This window comes from Cucumis sativus, chromosome 3, assembly GCF_000004075.3.
Source record: "Cucumis sativus cultivar 9930 chromosome 3, Cucumber_9930_V3, whole genome shotgun sequence".
Classification (NCBI taxonomy): Eukaryota; Viridiplantae; Streptophyta; class Magnoliopsida; order Cucurbitales; family Cucurbitaceae; genus Cucumis; species Cucumis sativus.
In genome coordinates, this window is record NC_026657.2 from 30020683 (window position 1) to 30042516 (window position 21834).

The following is a 21834-nucleotide window of genomic DNA, read 5'->3' on the forward strand; positions in this document are numbered from 1 at the left end:
GTATCTATTTCATTTTTAAACTTTCAACGTATCTTTATAAATCCCTATATTTTCAATATTATATCCATAAACTTACTAGAGATAAAATATAAGATTTTTTGTTTTGTAAATAACAAAATTATTGAAAACATCTACCCACATCTAATTTTTTTCAATTTTTTTTTCTATTTTGGTTTTTTTTAGTATTTTTATAATTATTTTGTTGTGAATGCTTTGCTTTATTTATCATGTTTGTAATAAACTTTTAACTTTTGATGTTTGTGAGATGTACCATTCTGTCAAATTGAACATTTTTGTAGTAAGGAAAGAAGATTTAAATGAGATTTTCTGTATTAATATCATTTAAATATGAAATTAAGAGCCCACAATTTTAAGAAATAAAATATAAGAAATTTTGGGAAGTGCCTATAGGTAGAAAAGCCTACACACACTTGCAAATCTATTAACTAATTAATATATATTAGGGAGACAGTTAGTCTAAATCTTTAATTAACAAAGGGTTAAACAAGTCAACCATCCCTAAGCTACTTTCACATTTCCCAAAACAGCCTTCGGATTCTCCACATCATTTTGTTTCCTTTGTTTGCATTCACTCATTTCACTTTCACCAATTCTGTATTATATTTGAATACCAAGATCATTAAAATAAGAGCCCTATATTATAGTATTTATACAATGAATATACCATCCCTTCAATGCTAATTACTTTAATTAAAAATTCATACGAACTTTAGGGAAAAGAGGAAAATTAAAGCTTTCATAAGGAATGATGGAAATGAAAAGAGTTTCAAGAGTGTCATCATTTTGACACAACACCTTTAATCATTAACCATAGGCCATCAAATCAAAAATTAAAACAAAATTATCATCTATTTGATTATTTGTTAATATTTTATTAATTCCATAAATTACAACCAAAAATTCCTGAGGTTGAAACGAAACAACAAAGATGAGCGCAACCACCCACCAACCAACTCCACTCCAACCAACAACACAAACAAAAACCGAACCGGATCAGACCAGACCCCCCAAAAAATCCATTTTCTCTTCATTTCTTTTCAATAGTTTTTATCTTTAGAGTGAGAGCTCATTTTAATTTTACATACACATACATATGTCTCTATTTACAGATTATGGATTTTTCAAATGAGATGAAATCTCAGCCGTTGATCGGGAATGTTACATGACGGAACAAGCGTTGGGATTCTCATCGCTGAACATCTGCGGCTGATCGTTTCGCATGTGGTGGGGAAAATGAGGGTCCATTGGAACGACGTCGTATCTATGGTCTACGTAACCATGGTTATCGTAACCATGGTTATTGTAACCATAGTTGGGGTTATAGTAACTCGGGTTAGCTTCCATTGAGTAGCTTTGGTACTGCATCGGTGCTTCGTAGTATAGTTGTTGGAATGGATATCCGCCGTAATATTCAAACTTGTTCACTACATCCGCCGGTTTTACTCCACCGCCCTCGCCCGCGGCTGCTGGTGCTGCTGCTGGTGCGGGTTTTGATTCACCCTCCTTTTTTTCCCCACCGCCTTCTTTTTCCTTCTGTTCTCCTCCACCGCCTTCTTTCTTTTCTCCCCCACCGCCTTCCTTTTCCTTTTTCTCCCCACCGCCACCGGCTTCTTCCTTCTTCTTTTCGCCGCCACCAGCCGCGGCAGCGGGAGCAGGGGATTCTTCCTTTGTCTTTTCTCCGGCAGCTTCTTCCTTTTTGGGTGGGACAATTTCGACCTTTCTTTTGAGTTTGTCTTTGAGATACGGCTCAAGTTGCTTCACATCCATTGTTCCTTTAACGGTAACCAAATCTTTGACTCCGTCCAAATCCACCGACTGAACTCCTGCAGAGGAAACGGGAGTTATATTTCAACTCGATTTGATTCGGGATTTTGATTTATGGGGTTAATACATGAAATTAGGGTTCTTACCGTTGATTTTCAAAATGATTCTGCGGATTTTTTGGATGCAACCTTCACAATGTAGCCGGATCTTCAAAACGACAGTGCTCTGCTTCAAATGAATAAAAAAAAAACAGAGTAAATCAACAAATCATTTAAATGTATTATCAATTGGTTTAAATTTGAAACTCCTTCTGTGTGCAATTCTTTCTATATTGTGAAAAATAATTTGAAAGATGATTTAAGAAATAAGAAACTAGAACGTGGGTGTGATGTGGATAGTTTGGATTGCGTCATTTTTTTTCAATCCTGTAAAGAAATCAGTAATTACCTCTTTAGGTTTTTCTTCAGGAGCTTTCTTCTCTTCAGGCTTCTTCTCAGCAGCGGCAGGAGCTGCGGCTGCGGCGGCGGGAGCATCTTTTTTGGGTTGAGGGGAAATAAGTTCCACTTTCTTCTTGGTCTTAAGCTCCAATTTCTGTTTTACAGCAACAACATCCATTCTACCAATCACAGTTAACTTATTCGCTCCACAATCCGCCTTCACACTCTCAACATCTGTAACAAATTACGATTATAAAAATTAAATAAAAACATTGGAATATACGAATAATAACAATAAGAAAAGTTATTGATTACGAAATTTAGATTTACCTTTTACATGTCGTACAGCTCGTTTAATCTTTTTCGCACACCCTTCGCAATGCATGTCGATTTTATATATGGCTGTGACTGCTCCGCCCTCCTCTTTCTTAGCTCCGCCATCCTTGACTACCGGTACAGCCGCCGGAGCCGGAGCTGGTACAGGTGCCGCCGGCTTCTTCTCGGCCTCATTTTTAGCGGCTGATTCTTCCACTTTTGCCTGCAGAATCCATCAAATGTAAAATTGTTAAAAAGGAATCAAAATCTGTAATTTGTAATTAGAAAATTTTAAAATGAAAAATTGAGGAGAGAAGGGGAGAGAGAAACCCACCTCTCCCATTTCTTTTGAAGTTATTTCTTTCTTCTAATCAAAAATTGGGAGAAGAAATGAAGTGGGGATTTAGAATATATAGAAATGAATTTCAATGGTTATGGATGGATGATGATGATGATGATGATGATGATGATGATGATGGGTCTAATGGATGGTGAGGATGGATGGAAAGGGCTTTGAACATTGCCGTCCGATTAGACTGGGAGGCTTTTTTTTCAATCATATCGGCTGTGCCTGTATCCAATCACCTGATTTTAAGTGGATATGACGTGGCCTCGTAAAATGTCAATAATACCCCTTCTCGCAATTCTCTCAGTTATTTAATGGACAAATATATAAATTTAAAACATAAATTATGTCAGTAGAATTTTATAGTTTAAATTTATATAATTCTAAGTTATTAGTTAAAATTGATACAAAATTCAAAAGTTTATAGTTTAAATTATATAAAATTTAAAGTTTAAAAATACAAACTAATATATATATATATATATATATATATATATATATATACAGATGTTTTTTAATTATTTTAAACCAAATTTACGTGGATTTGACGTATAAACAATCAATTGCACTCTAAAAGCATTTTTTTAATTCAATTTTCGAATTTTTTTTGGTGGTTGTATTTCTTTTAGTTCTTTCAATTATTGTATTTTTGAATATCTTAAATGTAGGTATACTAAAACAGATTTTTGTGAAGCTATAGACCTAAATGTTAGGAAAATCCAAAACAGAAATAAAGGTTTTATCTTTTTCTTTTACAATAAATTAAATTATTTTTTCATTTCATCTCAACTTTTACCTTTCTATTTTTCTTTCCCATCTCCTTTTCATTTTACTCACGTTTTAAAGAATCAAATCTATTTTCCCTCAGGTACTATTAGCAATTATTGATACATTTTAGACAATGTGCATATTCTTATGTACATATCATTACTCACAAGCTTAAACATTTATGTGAATTAACAAGTTAAAATTAGTATTTGAACAAGTCGTTTTGAAGTCTTATGTATTGTTTTATTTCCTCTCCATTTTAACTTACTTGATTTCCATGTTGTGGATCTTGTTTAAATTTTAATCCTACAAGTAAAATAAAAGGTTAGATGATGTATGGACTGTTTTATCTAATTTTCCATTCTTTGTCAAGTCACAAAATTTTAGAGGTTAACTTTCAATTAATCTTATAAAGAATATACTTGATGGTTTTGAAATTTTTGTCCAAGCTTAGTAATAATACAAATTTTAGGATAATGAGTGCTTGTGTTATTACAAATGACAAATTTATTTATTTAGCCATATATATACACACACTTCAATCAATCGTTAGATAAATGTCTTCTCTTTTTCTCTCATGGTTGTTATATATATATATATATTCCTAACCATAATTCTAACGATCAAGTATAGTAGAATTGTATAGATTGATAATATTAATTAGGATATATATCATTCTTATATTGATTAAGAAAATGAAAAAAATATTGCTGAAAAAAGGGCAAAACGATAATATTGATTTTTTAAAAACAGTGTACTTAAAATACAATCAGTATGGTCATTTTGTTTTATAATTTCGTGAACTTTAGTCTATCATAATACATATTAAACGTAGTAACTCCTAGTTGTTATTTTATTTTTTTATCAAATTATATTAAATAACAACAATAATTTGTGTGAACTTGTTTACAAAATTTACCAAAAATATGTTAATAAAATGATAAAACAAGAAAACAAGAAACTAATTTTAACACATTTACGGTGTAGAATTAAACAAAATCCATAAAAGAGACAAATAATAATATTCTAAACAATGAAGTTTCTGGAGTCTTCCTAGAAGACAAACCATACTATTTTTCAACCATATACGTTAATAATTAGTTTCTGTAGGTGAATAAATATGTATTTCAATCTCTAATAATCCTGTTAAACTATGTGACAGAGTTGATTAAATATATTGTTGATCAGTTATAATATTTGATTCAAAATTTTACCAATGAAGTTGAAGTGATGATAAACTTTGTTAATATATGAAGGAGAAACGTCTCATATTTGGTCTCTCTCTATTTCTAGTTTTCTCTTTAGCTTTATTAGGCGAACTGGTTTCATGTTTTATGAACTTTCCCACTGTCTTTTTCTTTTTCCTTGCTTAAATTCTTACTCTGGGTGCTTTACTTACTCAGCCCTAGGGTTTAAAATAATCTCTAGATTTGATAATAATTTTGTTAGATTTATATGTTTTTATGTAGAGAAGATCTTTACGATCATTACAACACGTCAATTGAATTTTTAGATCAAACCTCCATATATATTTATTTGATACTTAAAAATGAATTCTTATAATTTTGGTTTGGATTTTGCATTTCTTACAAAAATTTAATAAGCAAATCAAGTAAATTTAGATGTACAAATTTGAAAACCACTTTAGTAGTTTGATATAGACAGTTGCAATTAAAGTCACAACAACCATCACTTTGCCAAAAGAAACTAATAATTAAAATGTTACTTTTGTATTTTGGATCATTATAATTCTACAAGGCAAATGGTAAAATTACTTTATGCTTAACCTTGTTTTGATTAGCTACTCACTTTATTTTTCTCCAAACAAAATCAGTGTTTTTCTAACATTTTATCTATATAACTAAATATATTCGCATCATATCTTTTTGAAAGTTATTATTTAACAAAAAAAATTGAAACAATTTACAAAATATTCGTGTTAAGATTTTTGCTATCTTTTATAAATAGTTTAAAACACTTTACTATATCCATAAGAAATTCTCATTTATATCAACTTATACTCTTAACATTTGGTTGGTAGTGCATCAAAATTAAATCTTAACTAACAGTCATATCAATTTAAATCTTAAACTTTCATAAATTTATCAATTTAATCACTCAACTTTCATACATTATTTATTAATTTAAGTAAAACAACAACTCAAGTTGAGGGTTTAGATGAATACAATTATTAACTTGTTTAAATTGATTGTTTTTTTCTTTATAAAAAAGAAAAAAGAGAAAAGAGGGAAGCTTGGTCAATTGAATTATTCTAATATGTTGACAAAGAAAAGTAAGATTTAAACCAACATTGATTGTAATAAATAAGGTGAAGTGATAAAGTTCAAACACACTTTTTGAACGGTATAGATTTCTTGGGTTACGACGGCAGCAAAGCGCCGCCGCCGCCATATAAGGAAAGTACGGCGGCGGAGGGAGGGGCCATGGAAAATGAAATGTATTTGACTTCTTGCCGATGGCCTTATTGATCGGACAATACAACAAAAGTATGAATTTAAGATAGCGTTTTCTAAGAGACGAAGATTGTGGACCGGTGGTTCGTATTTTGAGGATAGCGTGTCAACATCCTAATGAGCTGTGACGGAACTTCGCCCACTACCATGGTGAGCTTGACACCCATTATTTAGGTTTTTTTAGTTTTGTCCTGTTTTTCGGTTCGGGTGGGGGGGACCGGCCTAATTATTGGAGGAAAAATAAGAAATAAACCCATTCCTCGATTGGATCATTTTGTTTTCTTTTTGTTATTTTCCCTCACACCACAACCATACTTTCGTAATATAATTAAGTAATAATATCGTTGATTTTCTTTTTTAGAAAAATGAATGGCCTTTAAAATAGAAGATATTAATCATTTTATTTATTTACTTTTTCTAAAAGACATTTAAAAAAAAAAAATTGTTGAAAGTTTGATCTTGTGGTCAATAACAATGTATTAATGGCTAAAATGACATCTTGGTCACTTTATTCATAAACTTGTTCAATTTATATTTTTAAAAATAAATCTTAAATTTAGATGGTCAAAAAGTTGATTATTTTATAAGATTATCAAACAATAATTATATTTTTATTGCAAAGAAAAATGTTAAACATAATTTATGGTAGAAATATTGATAAAAAAATGAAAATTATTAAAAAATCTTTAAAATCCTAAGGGTAAGATTTAGTGAAAGCAAATTAACTAATATTGAATAAATTCTAAATTATAATAAAATCTATTAAACTCTATCTACTCAAAAACATTTTTTTTTTTTGCTATATATTGTAAATAATTTTATATATTTTTCACTATCCATAACAATTCTCCATTACATATTATTTTACATAATTTAAAGAGATACTAAAATGTTTTAAGAGCTAAATTGAGGTTTAAATTTATTCTGTTTGGAATAATTTATTTTTTGCCTCTAGTTAATTCATAATAATGTGTGGTTAGAGATTATTGAATTGTGATCAAGGATAAATATTATATGTTTGATGTAATCCAGTAGGTTAGATTTACCCAAACCTATTATATATAATCATGACTCCAAACATAATGGTAGGACCTCTCATTTAATTTACCATAAAGTATAAAACAACTTGTTCACATCACCCTCATTTTACTCAAGTAAAAACACACCAAATTATTTGAATACACATCTAGAATTGTGGAGGCATAGAACTTCCAAAATTCCACCTAAAGAGAAAATTAGTTTTATGGTTTTATGGTTTTACCTTAATTATTGAGTTATATATTCGTAGTATCGTGGAATAAGAGATTGAACATCAATGTTTAAGGATGGAATGCATCTACCATCCAATCAATCTCATTTTGACATTAATATATGAAGTTAAGGTAAGAAAGCAATAATTTCAATGTATGTTACAATTAATTTCTCTGTCATGTATTTGAAATATTTAATACAAAGATGGTTTTAAAAAATAGGTAAAAACTGACTTAAAGAATGTATTATTGACCAAGAAATACCATGTTTAGCTTTAAAAACTTTTATTTCATTTTAATGATTTTCAAATGTACATTAATATATAAAGAAAACCTTTTAAAATCGTACTAATTTTTAAAAAAAACCATAGTTAATTAACCAAATCTACTTTAGGGTACATTTGATGCTTATTTAGAAATGGTTAAAAGTGATTAGAGAAACAAAATTTAACTATTTCTTAAAATAGATTGCAAAATCTATTAAAATATTTTACTAACTTTTAAATTGATTTGTAATAAAAATAGACATTTTGATATTTTTATATAACCAAATGTATTTCCTAAATTATCGTGCAATTGAAATTTAAAAAAAAAAAAAAAAAGATTATACCATCCTTTAATTATTTTGCTATATCTAAATATCCCTGAATTTATGTATTTCAATCTATAAAATTGATCCATTTTCATGGTATTCATTTTCTGAGTCCTAAACTTAATGATTGCTTCAATTTTCTCAACCAAGCTCGTGTTTCTCATTTTTCTCTTTGGTCCCATATAATTTTATTTTATTCAATCACAAATTGTTTCTATGGTTTGCACATGTAAATTTTGTACTTGACACATGGTATAAGTTGAAAAGTGAAAAAGAGGTTTAAAGAGAATCATTTTCTAGATTCGGTTTCGTTAATTATTTAGGTTTTGTTTAGTAACAATTTAATTTGTTGTTTTAAAAAATCTAGCTATAAAATAACAAATTGAAAAAAAAAAACACAAGATCAATTGGTTATCTATATCACCATCTATCATTAGTCCATAGTTATATTTTCTAAATATTTTGAACAATTTTGTTATATATAAAATTAATTGATTTTCGCTTTAACGTGAAATGTTTTCGTGTTGAACTTAAAACAAGGAAAATCTTAAGTAAAATTACAAACTTGACCTTTTTTAACTTTAAGGTAAAAGCTTCATCATGAATTGGTACGTTCCTTCCTATTCCTAAAAATGAAATATCATTTCATTGTTTTGGGATAAATTTAAATCAACTAAAATGAGTGATAGAGAAAAAAAGAATAATCTAAAAGTGTATAGAGGTAGGAGGAGGCTATGAATATAAAGTTGACGAGTGGCCAAAGTTCAAAAAAGTAATTATTAGAGGAAGGAAAGGTAAAAATTACCCATTAACAAACACCACATAGAATAATCAAATATTATAGAAAATTTACATTTTCTTACCTCCCTGTTAAACTTTACCTACTTATTTTTTTTATAATACAACAAATAACAAAATTCAATCTCTAATATTAGAAGAATATTATCGCTCATTTTGATTATGTAATGAATTATATCGTTTTTACTTAAAGATAAAATGTTTATTAGTATCATATTTATTGGTTAACATTTTATAATCAATTAAAGTCAAATCTCAACAAACTAGTTCTCAAATAGGTTAAAACAACAACACCATTATTATGGACTTCTTCTATTCACCCAACAATTTACTTTTCAATTAATCAAATGATTCCTTCTCCTCCTTACTTTATTCCTTGTATCCATGATTTGAAACCAATATAAATAAATAACCCCATAATTTTAATGATTTCCATCGTTCAAATATTCTTCAAGTAATTCAAAATTTTATTTGAATTCAAACCATTGAAAAAGACTAGAAAAAAAATGGAATAGACAAATAGTCCACTGTTTAGGATAGGTGTTTATAATTATGATTTATGTTTGATTTTATTTTTTACTCATATAAGAAAATATAAATTAGTTTGAATAAAATGTGGGGATAAATCCATAAATATGTGTAATGTTTTATTACATCCGAGTTTAGATAAAATTAACAAAGTTTAAATTGTATAGGTGAAATTAGTTTGCATGTTTCATTTAATTAAAATATAAATTGGTTTTGAGATTACATTTTCAATTTGGTAATAATTTTGATCGTTCTAATGATTTTAGTCACTGTCATGAAAAAAATACAATCAAAAGTATGTATTGATATTTAATAGGTAATAATAAAAACACATTTCCAAACTTAATCACTCAAGCTAGATTAGAAATTTAAATCTTAACAACTATTTGAAGAAATGAAGTCACTTGTAATTAGAATGGTTAAATCATAAAGACTAACTCAAGAAAAAGAAGAAAAAAGAAAAGAAATTCCAACAAAAACCATATCCCCATTGAAGATATAAAGTTGATGAAAAGACATTTTATTCCTACAAAACCTTATTAAAGAACCAACCCGAAAGCCTCAAACTCTATGTTGATGGAATGGGCTATTGCTATTATGGGTACAAAATGTGAAGAGATAATTTAATTTCTTAATTTGTAAGATTAATTAGAAGATGGGAACGGAAGCCTAAACTAAACATTAATTGAAGGGAAGGGCAGAAGAAAGATATTTAGGGAGAAATAAATGTTTGAATTGAAATTGATATTGATGGCTTCATTTATTGTAATGGTTTTGGTCAAATAGAGAGAGTGGAATAAAGTGCCCGATGTCTATACATTTTTTTTAAAAAAAAGATCTTAGATAGAGCATAGAGATTTTATAAATAACATTAAAATGGATGATAATTTTCAACGTGATTTTTGATGTTCGCCATTGTTTCAATGCCACGTTTGGTTACGTTATCAAAGCCGCCTTCAGTGCCGGGTGTTGCCCGTCTTCTCACCATCCTCTCCTCCTTTCTTTACTCATTATAACTTTAACTTTAGTGGTTAAATTGTGCATTCTTGGGTATTTATTTGGTTTTTTTTTAAAAAAAAATTAAGTAATAAATTTGGAAGGTAACAGAAATGTTTATAAACTTCATTTTCAAAATTTAAAAATATACCAAACTCATGTATTAGAAAATATAGCAATATAGAAAGTTTACGTATATAATAAAATTAAGATTCAGATTGTGACGTTAATAAAGGTTAGTTAATAATAGAGCATATCACATATACATTTAGCTGTATTTTCAATTGGGCTCATTCATGTTATCTCTATATTCTTCCCAACTAGACATGTGGGCTTCAGAGCAAAACCAAAGCCCCATGGGCTTGGATACAAAAGATTACCCGGGCCCAAGCCCAGAGCAGTTGTTTTTCTCTCAAGATACCAAACTCCGATAGTAGTTTTAAAAAGCAAGTCATATTTTGAAACTAAAGAACAAAATCAAAAAAGTAAAATAGTTAAGAAAGAGAGCCTAAACAATTAGTCATTCAACTTTATCATCGATTTAAGTCTTGTTTTAATTTAATTTCTAGGTTTGAAAGATCTTTTTTAGTATAATTTAGAATTAGAGGATTTGAACTACAAGTAGTATTCCATGTAATCTTTTTATCTTGGTGTTTATCTTTTTCGAATAAAAATTGTTAGAACGAAAGAGTATAAGTGGAATCACAGGAAAATGTAAAAGTAAGTCCAACACAAGAGTAATTGATATATACATACCAATTGAAGTAGAAGTTTAATTCGATTATCATTTCTAAAAAATCCCCTTTGCACAAAAAGTTTCAAACATGACAAAGATGGTAGGGAAAAAACTTAGATGCATCTAGGATGGATCTAATGTAAGAAAGGTAAGAGAGCATGGGGGTGGCAGCGGCATGCAAAAACCAATGGGTGAACACTCATGTCAGTGATTTGAGACTTTACTAGTTTTAGGTTTTGGCCCACTAAAACTGGAACTTCCCTTTTCAACTGTGAAGAACTTCATCGTCTTTTTCAACATGCGCGCTTGCCTTCGCCCAAAAGATGATTCAGAACAAGACGGAAGGTGAGGCTTCGTCATCATATTCCAATTTTCGCTGTTTATGTTCTTTCACTCCCCTCGTTACTCTATTCCTTCCTTCCGGTATTTTTTTTGTCTTGCATTGCATGCAAAATGTTCCACTCCCATTATCCCATTTTTTCAATTATTCTGTTTCCCACGTGAATTCCACTTTTTTTTTTTTTTTTTTTTTTAATGAATATGCGACAAATGATGTTTTAGGTTGATATTGTTTTCATCTTTTTTAATGCACATGATGTGTTTGTTACAATGTTTGGTTCTCGTTGTCTCAAAAGATCTTATTCTTGCGTTTACATGCACTAGATTCTCAAATAATGGTTTTCTAGTAAGTGGGGCAAAATTTAAGATAATACACTTAATATACTTACTGGATACAAAATACCAGACAAAACCCAAAAGAATTAATAAGGGTATAAGGGATTTTGTGTTTTTTCTTTCTTTCTTTTTCAACTACTAAAGTTCAATTTCCTAGCTATCTCTCTTCTCATCCTCTATAGTTCTTGCTGAGGAAGTTGAACCAGATGTCATACCAATGACTTGGCTGTGTGTGAATCTTTGTAACTGAATCATCTTAGCGTAACACCCATCAGGGTAATTTTTCAACAAATGGGAGTGTGATCCCTGTTCTGAAACTTTGCCATCATCAATTACTGCAATGACATGAGCATTCCTGATAGTTGATAGTCGATGGGCAACTACGATTGTTGTTTTTCCTGAACAAGCTCGGTCGAGCGCCTCCTGAACTGATCGCTCTGACTCAGCATCGAGTGCACTTGTAGCCTCGTCTAATAGCATAAGCTCTGCCTTCCTGATCAATGCACGGGCAATTGCAATTCTTTGTTTCTGTCCACCTGATAGTTGAACTCCTCTCTCCCCAACAAAAGTTTTATATCCTTCTGGCAACCCAGATATGAACTTATGGGCATTTGCCAAAGTAGCAGCTTCAATAATCTCGGCTTCGGTGGCTGATTCATGGCCATAAGCTATATTATCATATATGGAAGCAGCAAACAAGCATGGCTCTTGAGGGACCATTGCAATATGCTTTCTTAGGGACTTGAGATTGAACTTACGAATATCCTTTCCATCAATCATAACTCGTCCCGATGTCGGCTCATAGAATCTTTGGACTAGTGAAATAACAGAGCTCTTGCCACACCCGCTAGGGCCAACAAGAGCAAGAGTCTTACCTGCTCGTACACGCAAATTAAGGTCTCTAAAGACAAGGATGTCAGGACGAGTTGGGTAGGAAAAGTCAACATGTTTTAATTCAACTTCTCCACGAAGTTTATCTGGGACTTGGGTGACGTTTGGATCATCAGGTTCAATTTCAGTTTTACGGTCAAGAAGTGCAAATACGGAACGCATGGCTCGACCACCCTTGATAAAGTCAGGAGCTAGAGTGAGTGTTTCGGCTGCACCATTTGCAGAAACCATAAGGACCATGAAAACACGAATTGCCTTTGAAAAATCAGAGAGCCCATGCTTCACAAGCCATGAGGCATACCAAAGACCAAGAGCATAGGAAGCATAAAGAGAAAACTGAGCAACACCAAACCCACTACCAGCAATTTGTCCCTTCCAAAAGCAGCGACGTAGTGGGATTTCGAGGTTGGTTGAAAAAAGTCTGACAATCTTCTCTTCCGAGTTGAATGCCGCAACTGTCCTTACATTGGCTATTGCCTCCCCTGCTAGCTGTGTGGCCTTGGCATGGTTGGCCTCAAGGTCTCCTGAGAAACCAGTCATGAACATTTTCTGTAGAACAGTGGCAGCAACAACCACGGGGAAGACAGCTACAAGGACAAGAGACAGGCGCCACTGCAAAACAAACCCAGCGGTGCAAGCAACTAGCATGAGTGATGTGTTCTGTACAATCACTGAAATCCTGTCTCCAATGGCTGATCTGACGTTGTTAGCATCCAAGGCCAGCCTTGCAGCAATCTTTGCACTCTCATTTTCTTCCTGATCAAACCATGCCATTTCATTTTTCAGTATTGCTGTCAGCATCTTCTCTCTTACACGTTTGGTGAGGTTCTCTCCTACAATATCCCAGAAGAAATGCTGTATTGTATTGAAGAGAAGAGCAGCCGACGAAAGTCCGATTAACAAGTAGCAGTACTTAATAATTTCTCTGCTCATGAAAGCATGGTCTGGGTTGTAATAGACACTGAGAACAGCACTTAGAACGTATGCAAAGAAGGCGCTTAAAAACCCACAAACAACAGAGCCTATAGAACCAAGTAGTGCACAAAGCCATTCGGGTGAATTCATTTTCACGAGACGCCAAAAGGAACTGGCTTGCTCCTTAAAGGCCAGTTTTTCAAGCCTGTAATTGGGAAGTGAAGCATCGAGAGAAAGACTAAAATCAGATGTGGAGAAGTCAGATAATCGACGTGAATATGGTGATCGACCATAGGAAGAATTCCGTGCAATGATTGGGGAGCTCACTGAGTTCCTGGCACTTGAAGGCCTGAAATCATAGTTCATGTTAGTCAGTTAAGTTAGTGAAAGAAAATTAAAAATGAAAAAGAATACATTTTTTTAGCTACCTTGCACTACTTTTTCTGGCATTATTGAGAGCAGTTTCATGTGCCATCTCCTGCATCCGGATAAGCTTGGCATATACACCATTTTCTCCTTTAGCAAATAGCTCATCATGCGTTCCCATTTCAGAAACACTTCCTTGTTGGAGTACAGCCACAAGGTCAGCCTTCCGAATGGTAGAGAGTCGATGGGCAATGACAAGAGTGGTCCGCCCTATCATAAAACGATCAAGAGCTTCTTGTACAAGCTTTTCTGACTCAGAGTCCAATGCACTAGTAGCTTCATCTAAGAGTAGGATTGCAGGGTTTTTAAGCATTGCCCTTGCTATTGCGATCCTCTGCTTCTGCCCTCCAGAAAGCTGCAGTCCTCTTTCACCTACCTACAAAAAGTTTACGTTTTACTTAAAACCTCACAATTCATATTCATAATGATTCATTATCATATCAAAACTAGATTAGGATTTCGAAGTCCTATTATCTAAGACGAGCAAGAACAAAGTGGTCTTTCTTTCTACTCGGGATTCATAATCATTGCAGTCATTCTATCAAAAGGTGAGCAATTAGTAATTTTTGAGCTATTTTTTATAATGTGAAGCAAAGAGATATAGAATCATGTCAAGAACTTGTGGAAGCCTCGGATAACAAATAATCAATAAGTTTAAAATTGATGATGTTCTCTTTGTTATCTCGAAGTTCCAAATTTGATTTAAATAGTTCTGTCTTCTTTGAGAATTTTATTAAAATACACAAGTCAAGTTTTTTGGCTCGAGAAATAATTAACCCCGTTGATTCCTGCTCTTTCTATATTATCTTCAAAACCTATCATCTTCGTGTCATCATTTTTTCTACTTTAGCATGCAAATGTCAATAGCATCTTTTTTCTTATAATGTTGAAAATTAATAGTTGAAACACAATATATAAATATGTAAATAATTTTATATTCTTTGAACATAGATGTCAGCATTGACGATTTTCTATTCAATCTCCATAACCATATGCTTGATATGTCCCTCTCTTTAGTTTATTTGGTTTTGATTTGTTACAGCAGACAAGCTAAAAACCTATTTATTTCTGCACATGCATTGTTGACCAAGGCATGTTATCCTGTTTCCATTGTCTGTAGTACCAAAACATTTCTTCTCAGTTGCACATAAAAGAGAGGGGGAAAAGTCGGTTTAACCTTGTTAAAGGCAATAAAATATTCCATTTTCATATTCAAAATCGGGGAAGCAAATGGTTCATTATAAGGTATAAGAAAGAGCATATGTAAATCATCACATACGTATTTTTGTTAGATCAATGTAAAAGAAAAGCTTTTACCCGTCAGAAAAATTAGAACAGGTTTCTTTTGCTCCAAACATTAAGACGTTGCTTTAGGCCTTCAAAAACTAATATTAGAGGATAACCACCTAACACTATAAACAACCATATTTTAATGTTGATATTTTGCTTTACCTTTCAACTTTCAAGCCGTTGGAAGATGCTTAAGAGTATCATATTTTAACACATTCGTTTTAAGATGATATCTAACCTGAGTGTCATAGCCTTCAGGAAGTTTGATAATGAATGAATGAGCATTGGCGACTCGAGCTGCTTCCTCTACCTCAAGTTGATCTGCTTCAGGTCTGCCTAAGAGAATATTCTCTTTGATGGTGGTAGCAAAAAGAGCAGGTTCTTGGCTCACCAATCCTATCTGCTGTCTTAACCATCTAAGCTTCAAAGTTTTTATGTCACGTCCGTCTAGTAGAACTTCACCTGCACATTCAGTCAAGAAAGAACTTCTCTTGTAAACTAAACCAAATCCAAAAACTTAAATTTCAAGAATAAGACTGAAAAGTGAAAACCAAAACCAAAAGCAATGTATTAATTACTTAAAAAGTTGACACAGATCAGGGGAGTTATACCTGAAATGGGGTCATAGAATCTTTCAATTAGGGCAACAACCGTGCTCTTTCCGGAGCCGCTGCTTCCGACCAGAGCTATAGTTTTTCCAGCAGGGACAGCTAGGGAGAAATTATTGAGGATTCTTACATCTGGCCTGGATGGGTATGTGAAATCAACATTCTTCAGCTCAACCAGTCCTGAAACAGATTCTAATTCCAAACCAGATTCATTGTTGCGGTTTAGAGTGGGCTTATGGTCAATTATACGGTAGATTTTGGCAGCTGCAACTTTAGCCTTAGCGAATGAACTCATGCTGGGAGCAGATTGCCCCAGTGCCCTGTCAAGCAAAAGCGATCCATCAGCCAAAAAATTGGAGGCTTGAAGGTGAAATTCGGAGATGATAGTGGCTACTTACAGTCCACCAATCATCACTGCAAACATAGTGGCTATGGCCAGTCCACCATTGGTGGCGTGGTGTCTGACAAGATAACCTCCGTACCAGAGCAGAAGGGCGTAACAGCAGAAAACGACGAAGTAAGTAGCGCCCAATCCGATACCCTTGGAGAATCCACTCTTGTAACCTATCTTCTGAGAAATCTTCAATGCGGCGGAGTATCTCTGTAATGCTCTTGATTCGCCCACGAATGCAAAAACAACTCGAATTTGAACTATTGTCTGCATGTTACGTCAAGAATTGACAGTACCCAGATGAGAGAAGGTGCCAAAATCTTTAGAAGATCAAGTTTTGGAAGGAATTCCTCTTACCTGTTCGACGATATTCCCGGCTTCTGAAAGAGCGTCCTGGGTCTTGGCAGAGAGCTTGGCTATTGTGGTGGTGTAGATGCCGCCGATTACGGCAATCAAAGGAACCACCGCAAGAGTCACCAACGCCAATTGCCACACAGCAGTGAAACCCACAACGAACCCGGACACGAAAGTTGCCATATAGTGGATGAAGTTGCCCAGCTGCAAAATCCATACACAGTTACTCCATTAGGCGTGTACAAGGGGATTTCGAAATAGAGAGATTACTGAAAATAGAGGTTGTTTCTTCTTGTTTTTTTTTTTTTTTTTTGCTTCGCACCTTCTCACTAATGGCGTCTTGGACCATCACTGCATCAGTGTTGATGGCGAAAACGACGTCAGATGTTCGCACCTCTGTATCAAAATACTGAATGTCCTGGTCCAGTGCCGCTTCTAGGTACTTGATCCTCATCTTTGTGGACTGCCGCTCGCCGGTCCACATCCAACACGAAATCTCTGCAACCGTTTTCAGTTAAATTGACATATGAATGTAAAGATAAACCCAGAAGAAGCCTAACGGAACTCTAAGTACCTGCCCAAGATGAAGCCCATATCGCAGCTCCAACCACGAGAAAGTAGAATGCGTACTGAAAATAGAAAGGTTTCAGTTTTTTAATTAGAGATTATGATCAATCAACATAAGCACTACGATTGTGTTCATGAGTTATAGTTTCTACTTTACCTTCAAAACCTCCTGCATCATTTTATCCACATCATTGGCGTAAGACCCAAAAGAGTTAACAAGATCAGCAAAGAAACGAAGAAACAGAGGCAAAGAACAACCGTGGACAAGAGCTCCGACGGACCCAATTGCCATCAAAACGTAATCCAACCCATCAGCGAATCTGAAAAGCTCCCCAAATCCAATGGCGGTAACAGCCTCAGGCTTCTCCCCACTAGTGCCACCGCCGTTTTCCTTCTTGGAAACAGTGGTAGACTCCATTTCTCTGTTTTTAGCTCTGCCAACTCCGTCTTGAGGCTCTTGTGTGGGTCTGAGGTCTTCAGGGTCAGTGTTTTCCGCTGTAGGGTTGTTGGTGATAGATGGGTCAGAAGGAGGAAGAGGATGAGAAGAGAGGAGCTCAAGGCCTTGCATTTCGGACCATTTCCACTGCTCAGTCGTCTTTATCTCTTCTGAATATTGTGACATTGGCGAAATTCCTCGCTTTGTGAACAATTTCCCCCCTTTCTTTACCTTATAGTTTTCTTTTATTTTTTTTCTTTATTTTTGCTCACTGTACCCGCCTTGGTTTGAGCTCAGAGCTCATATTTTTGCCGCTAACTTTTTTCAATCCACACACTGCTTTGGCTACTGCTACAGTCTTGTGAGAATTTTTTTTTCTCTCTTTTTACTCTCTCATCAGTTGTGTTGGGATGTTCTCTTTCTTCTTCATCATCTTATTCTTATTTGAATGCAAGTGTGAAAGACGGACAAATACTGGGCTGCTTCTTTTTTTACAGTCAGATTGCTTTTCCAATTGTTCCCAACTTTGCTTCTTCTGTAAAAAAACATAGAAAGTGACATATGTTAGAGAGAGTCCCGGAGTGAGAAAAAGAGAAGGATTTTCCATCCGACAAGTCACACTGTTTCAAAAACTGAGATGGTTTTTTTTATAAAAAAAAGATTTTTTTTTTACTAGAACATATTCAAAGTAGGGGGGAAAATACCCTTCTTTCTTTCCTTCAACTCAGAACTAAAAACAATTAAAATATCTCTTTCCTCTTTAATCCCAATAAGAAAAATAATTGCTCCAGTCATCGTCAAAAGAAAACCTTATAATTGTTTTTATTTTGTATTTTACTATATAATGTTCTGGATGATCTCGATATTAGATTTATCATTTGTTTCCAGGCTTAATCATATCGTCAGTGAAACTTGGAAAAGTCCATATGAACAGCCCACAAAAGAGAGGTAAACTTCTATTTCAAAACTTGGCAAAACTATTATGGAAGTTAGAAAAGGGGAGGGAAAGAACCCTTTTTTGGGGTGATGATGAAATTTAAATAGAATGGAAAATGTGATTTTAACGGTTATAAATGGATTAAAGGTATAACAATCCAGTCAGTTAAAGAAAAATAACTTTTTTAAAAGTATGCAATGAAAAGAAAGGTTTTTAGCTTCTGGTTTCTTGTGCACTACTCTGTTTTGCAACTGAAATTAAATATATTTTTGAATGGTTACATATTTTATTTTTATCTCTAAAATCTACTGTTATCCTTGTTGGTATTGCAATTTTTAAAATAAATTATTTGTAATTTAATAGCTGTTTAATATTTTATTTTTCTTCATTTATTTCACTCAAGTATCTTTGTGAGTTTAGGATCACTAGTTTCAAGAAAAAAAAAGTGTTTAGAATCACATGTAAGCTGGTGTCTAAGTTTTGAATTATGTAATTCAATTCAGACATTTAATAGAGTATTTAAAAATTAAAATCCTAAAAAATATTTTAAAAAATCAACAATGAAAACATTTTTTAAAAAATTTCATTTTGTATTTGAAGAATATGGACCTGTTTTTTCTTTAAAAAAACATATGAACAATGATTACATGTCAATCAATTAGCTATATAACCTTTTAATTTTAGTTAAATCTCATTTTAGTTTTCAACTTTTAAGATTATTTTATTTTAAAATATAGTATATATTTTATATTAATTTTTTTAAAAAAAAATTCTACCTAATAGTCTCTATATTTTAAAAGTTATCTTCAAACTTTTAATTGCTCTATTAGCTATAAAATTATAAAATTACAATTTGTCTAGTAAAACTATAATTTGTAATTTAAAAAGTTGAATGAATAAACACAAACAACGTTAACTTCATGAACTAATTTAAACCATCATTTTTCTAGAAAATCACAGTATATTAAAAAAAAATGGAATGAAACCAGGACACTGTGTGAAAATTTAAAATTTAGGATTGTTTTGGATAAAAGAAAATGTGAAGAGAAGGTATGAAATGTTGAAAAAAAATTGTGACCTTACATTACCTTACCTTACCCAACACTGTTTGTCTCCTTCAAATAAGGGGAACTTTGGCACACACAGTCAATAAATTGAATGAATTCTTTAATATTATTAGTAGTTTACTCTATATACAAAAGTCTGATTAAATTAATGGAAAGTCCTCCATAAAATATGGTAAAATAATAAGAATAAAAAGCACAACCATTGCATTATTTGAATATTTATATTTTTGCAGGTTTGAAGGTTGACCGCAGAGAAACCAAACAAATAGTTTGAAAACCTGATAGCGTATACACATTGACTCTATTTCTTTTGTCAGAACAACAACAACTACAAAGAAAAAAAAAGGTTCTTTTCTTACTCTCTATGCCTTTCTTTGATGTCTCATTATTGAAGTAATGTCTTAGGAAAGAAGAAGCTCTCATTAATGAAAACTGAAACACATACAAAACTGGAAAAAATAAAAAGAAAGTCTTGAATTGTCATTAAGTTTTGGGTGCTGGGTCTATACACATTACACACACTTTTATTTTGCATTTATTTAAGAGTAAATAAACATTATGTTTTATTAATTAATTGATGCTAGTACAAAAATTAGGAGGTGGGAGCTAGAGTTGGTATCTTGGATGGAGAACTTTAATGTGCATTTTTTGTAAGTTGTCAAAGTGTGTAGTTACAGACCAGCTTGCATTTCTTTTTTCATATCCCATCTGAGGCTTTGAAATTTACAATACAACATTTTCAAATTTATGATCGGTACATGTGAATGGAAGTGGAAAAAAATCAATGAAGTGGAAGGAAAGGTTTCTATCCAATATGGGTCGTTTTTGTCATTTGTGTTGGGAATTATCCTGAATTATAATAACCATATCTTACCACTGTAAATATTATTTAAAAGTATCTAATTAACTGATGCAAACATTATTTCAAAATCTCATATTTGCTAAAGTATTTATTACTTACTAGAGTTTTTATTATTTTACTTTCATTATCTTTTAATATTTTTGTTATAGTGTTTACTATTTTCTCTAACTAAAATAATTTGCAATTCAAATACATACGTCTATAACTTATTGTTATAATAACATTCTCTTATCCCAAAGGTTCCAATGTATTTGACCAAAGTGTAAAGACATACCCTTCATTTGTTTTAGTTGTAAATACCATCCTTTATTTTGTACAAACATCTCAAACTATGATTTTGGTAAATATTATTTACAAAATTGGCAAAAAAAAAAAAAAAAAAAAAACCTTGAGGTCCCATCTATTTGTTTTTTAAAAGAAACTTAAGTCAAAATTATTTGCACTTTTGTTCGATACATGAGTTAAATTCTTGGTTAAATTCAACGAACAAAACACAAAATTTTAAAATTATATAGTTTTTTAGTTTTCAAAATCTAACTTAGTATTTTTAAAAGTATTGGTGAAAGTAAATAACAAAACTATAAATGTTGATGTGAAATGAGTGTTTATAAGTTTAATTTTAAAAAATCAAACAAGATCTAAACAATGGTAATCCAAATGATTTTTTTATTATTTAGCCTCAAGTATTTTTTTTTTTTTTAAGAAAAGTAGGAACATAAAATGGATTGATATTGATATTGATTTGTGAGTCAGTTTGATTGAACAGACAAAAATAGTTTAGTACAGTTTGAATTGCATTCATCTTTTTAAACTCTATTTAATGGTTGGGTAATAACTCATTATGGTAAAATTTTGTGTTGTGTTGTATAGTTAGAGTAAAAGGTAAAAACAGAAGCGATGCCCAGTTTAAGATAACCCCAAGAACTATTCGTAAAATAAAGGAATAGACGTGGTCCTACTACTCTAACACTATTCATCCACTACCATTGTTTATATTTTATACAAAATCTGAAATGATGAGAATTTTGAAAACAGAGTTTGTGAAAAGAGAAAAAAAAGGGTTTATTATAATACCGAAATCTGGGGTTTTGAGGGCAAAGTGGGTGGAATTTATGAAACTAAACAGCCTTTTTCCATCCCAAATAGGGGGAGGGAGATCCAAGGCATGTGGGTTTATCATAATCATATTCCAAACAACAACCTTTCAAATATATATATACCACCAAAAATAAGAAATAAAAAAGTTAAAGTGAGGAGAGAGTGTCAGAAAATCTGAAAATAAAAAACTTAAAAAGAAAGAAAAATAATAAAATGACAGCAAATTGTTGGATTTGTTTAAAATGTTAAAATCTTATCATATAATTATAAAAATTAAGTTCCCAGGCTTATA

The 21834-nt window shown here is 32.2% G+C and overlaps 2 protein-coding genes and 1 long non-coding RNA gene across 3 annotated transcripts; 1 reads left to right on the top strand and 2 right to left on the bottom strand.

Annotated features, from left to right (window-relative positions):
• Nucleotides 1-851: 851 nt before the first annotated feature.
• On the bottom strand, nucleotides 852-3030 carry LOC101220110 (heavy metal-associated isoprenylated plant protein 5). Its single transcript, XM_004137787.3, has 5 exons — nucleotides 2872-3030; nucleotides 2553-2760; nucleotides 2233-2456; nucleotides 1932-2010; nucleotides 852-1844 (listed from the first exon to the last, which is right to left on the bottom strand). The coding sequence occupies exons 1-5, from the start codon at nucleotides 2878-2880 to the stop codon at nucleotides 1180-1182; spliced, it is 1185 nt and encodes a 394-aa protein (XP_004137835.2). The 5' UTR covers nucleotides 2881-3030; the 3' UTR covers nucleotides 852-1179.
• Nucleotides 3031-10993: 7963 nt separating this feature from the next.
• Nucleotides 10994-20512, top strand: LOC116402591. Its single transcript, XR_004215039.1, has 3 exons — nucleotides 10994-11370; nucleotides 18467-18526; nucleotides 19816-20512. It is a non-coding gene; the product is annotated as an uncharacterized LOC116402591 (long non-coding RNA).
• On the bottom strand, nucleotides 11646-18179 carry LOC101215102 (ABC transporter B family member 1-like). The gene is made up of 9 exons (XM_011653663.2): nucleotides 17300-18179; nucleotides 17150-17204; nucleotides 16898-17073; nucleotides 16579-16779; nucleotides 16229-16488; nucleotides 15834-16150; nucleotides 15461-15684; nucleotides 13935-14308; nucleotides 11646-13855 (listed from the first exon to the last, which is right to left on the bottom strand). Exons 1-9 carry the CDS (start codon nucleotides 17762-17764, stop codon nucleotides 11854-11856), a joined length of 4074 nt encoding a protein of 1357 aa, XP_011651965.2. The 5' UTR covers nucleotides 17765-18179; the 3' UTR covers nucleotides 11646-11853.
• Nucleotides 20513-21834: the final 1322 nt, after the last annotated feature.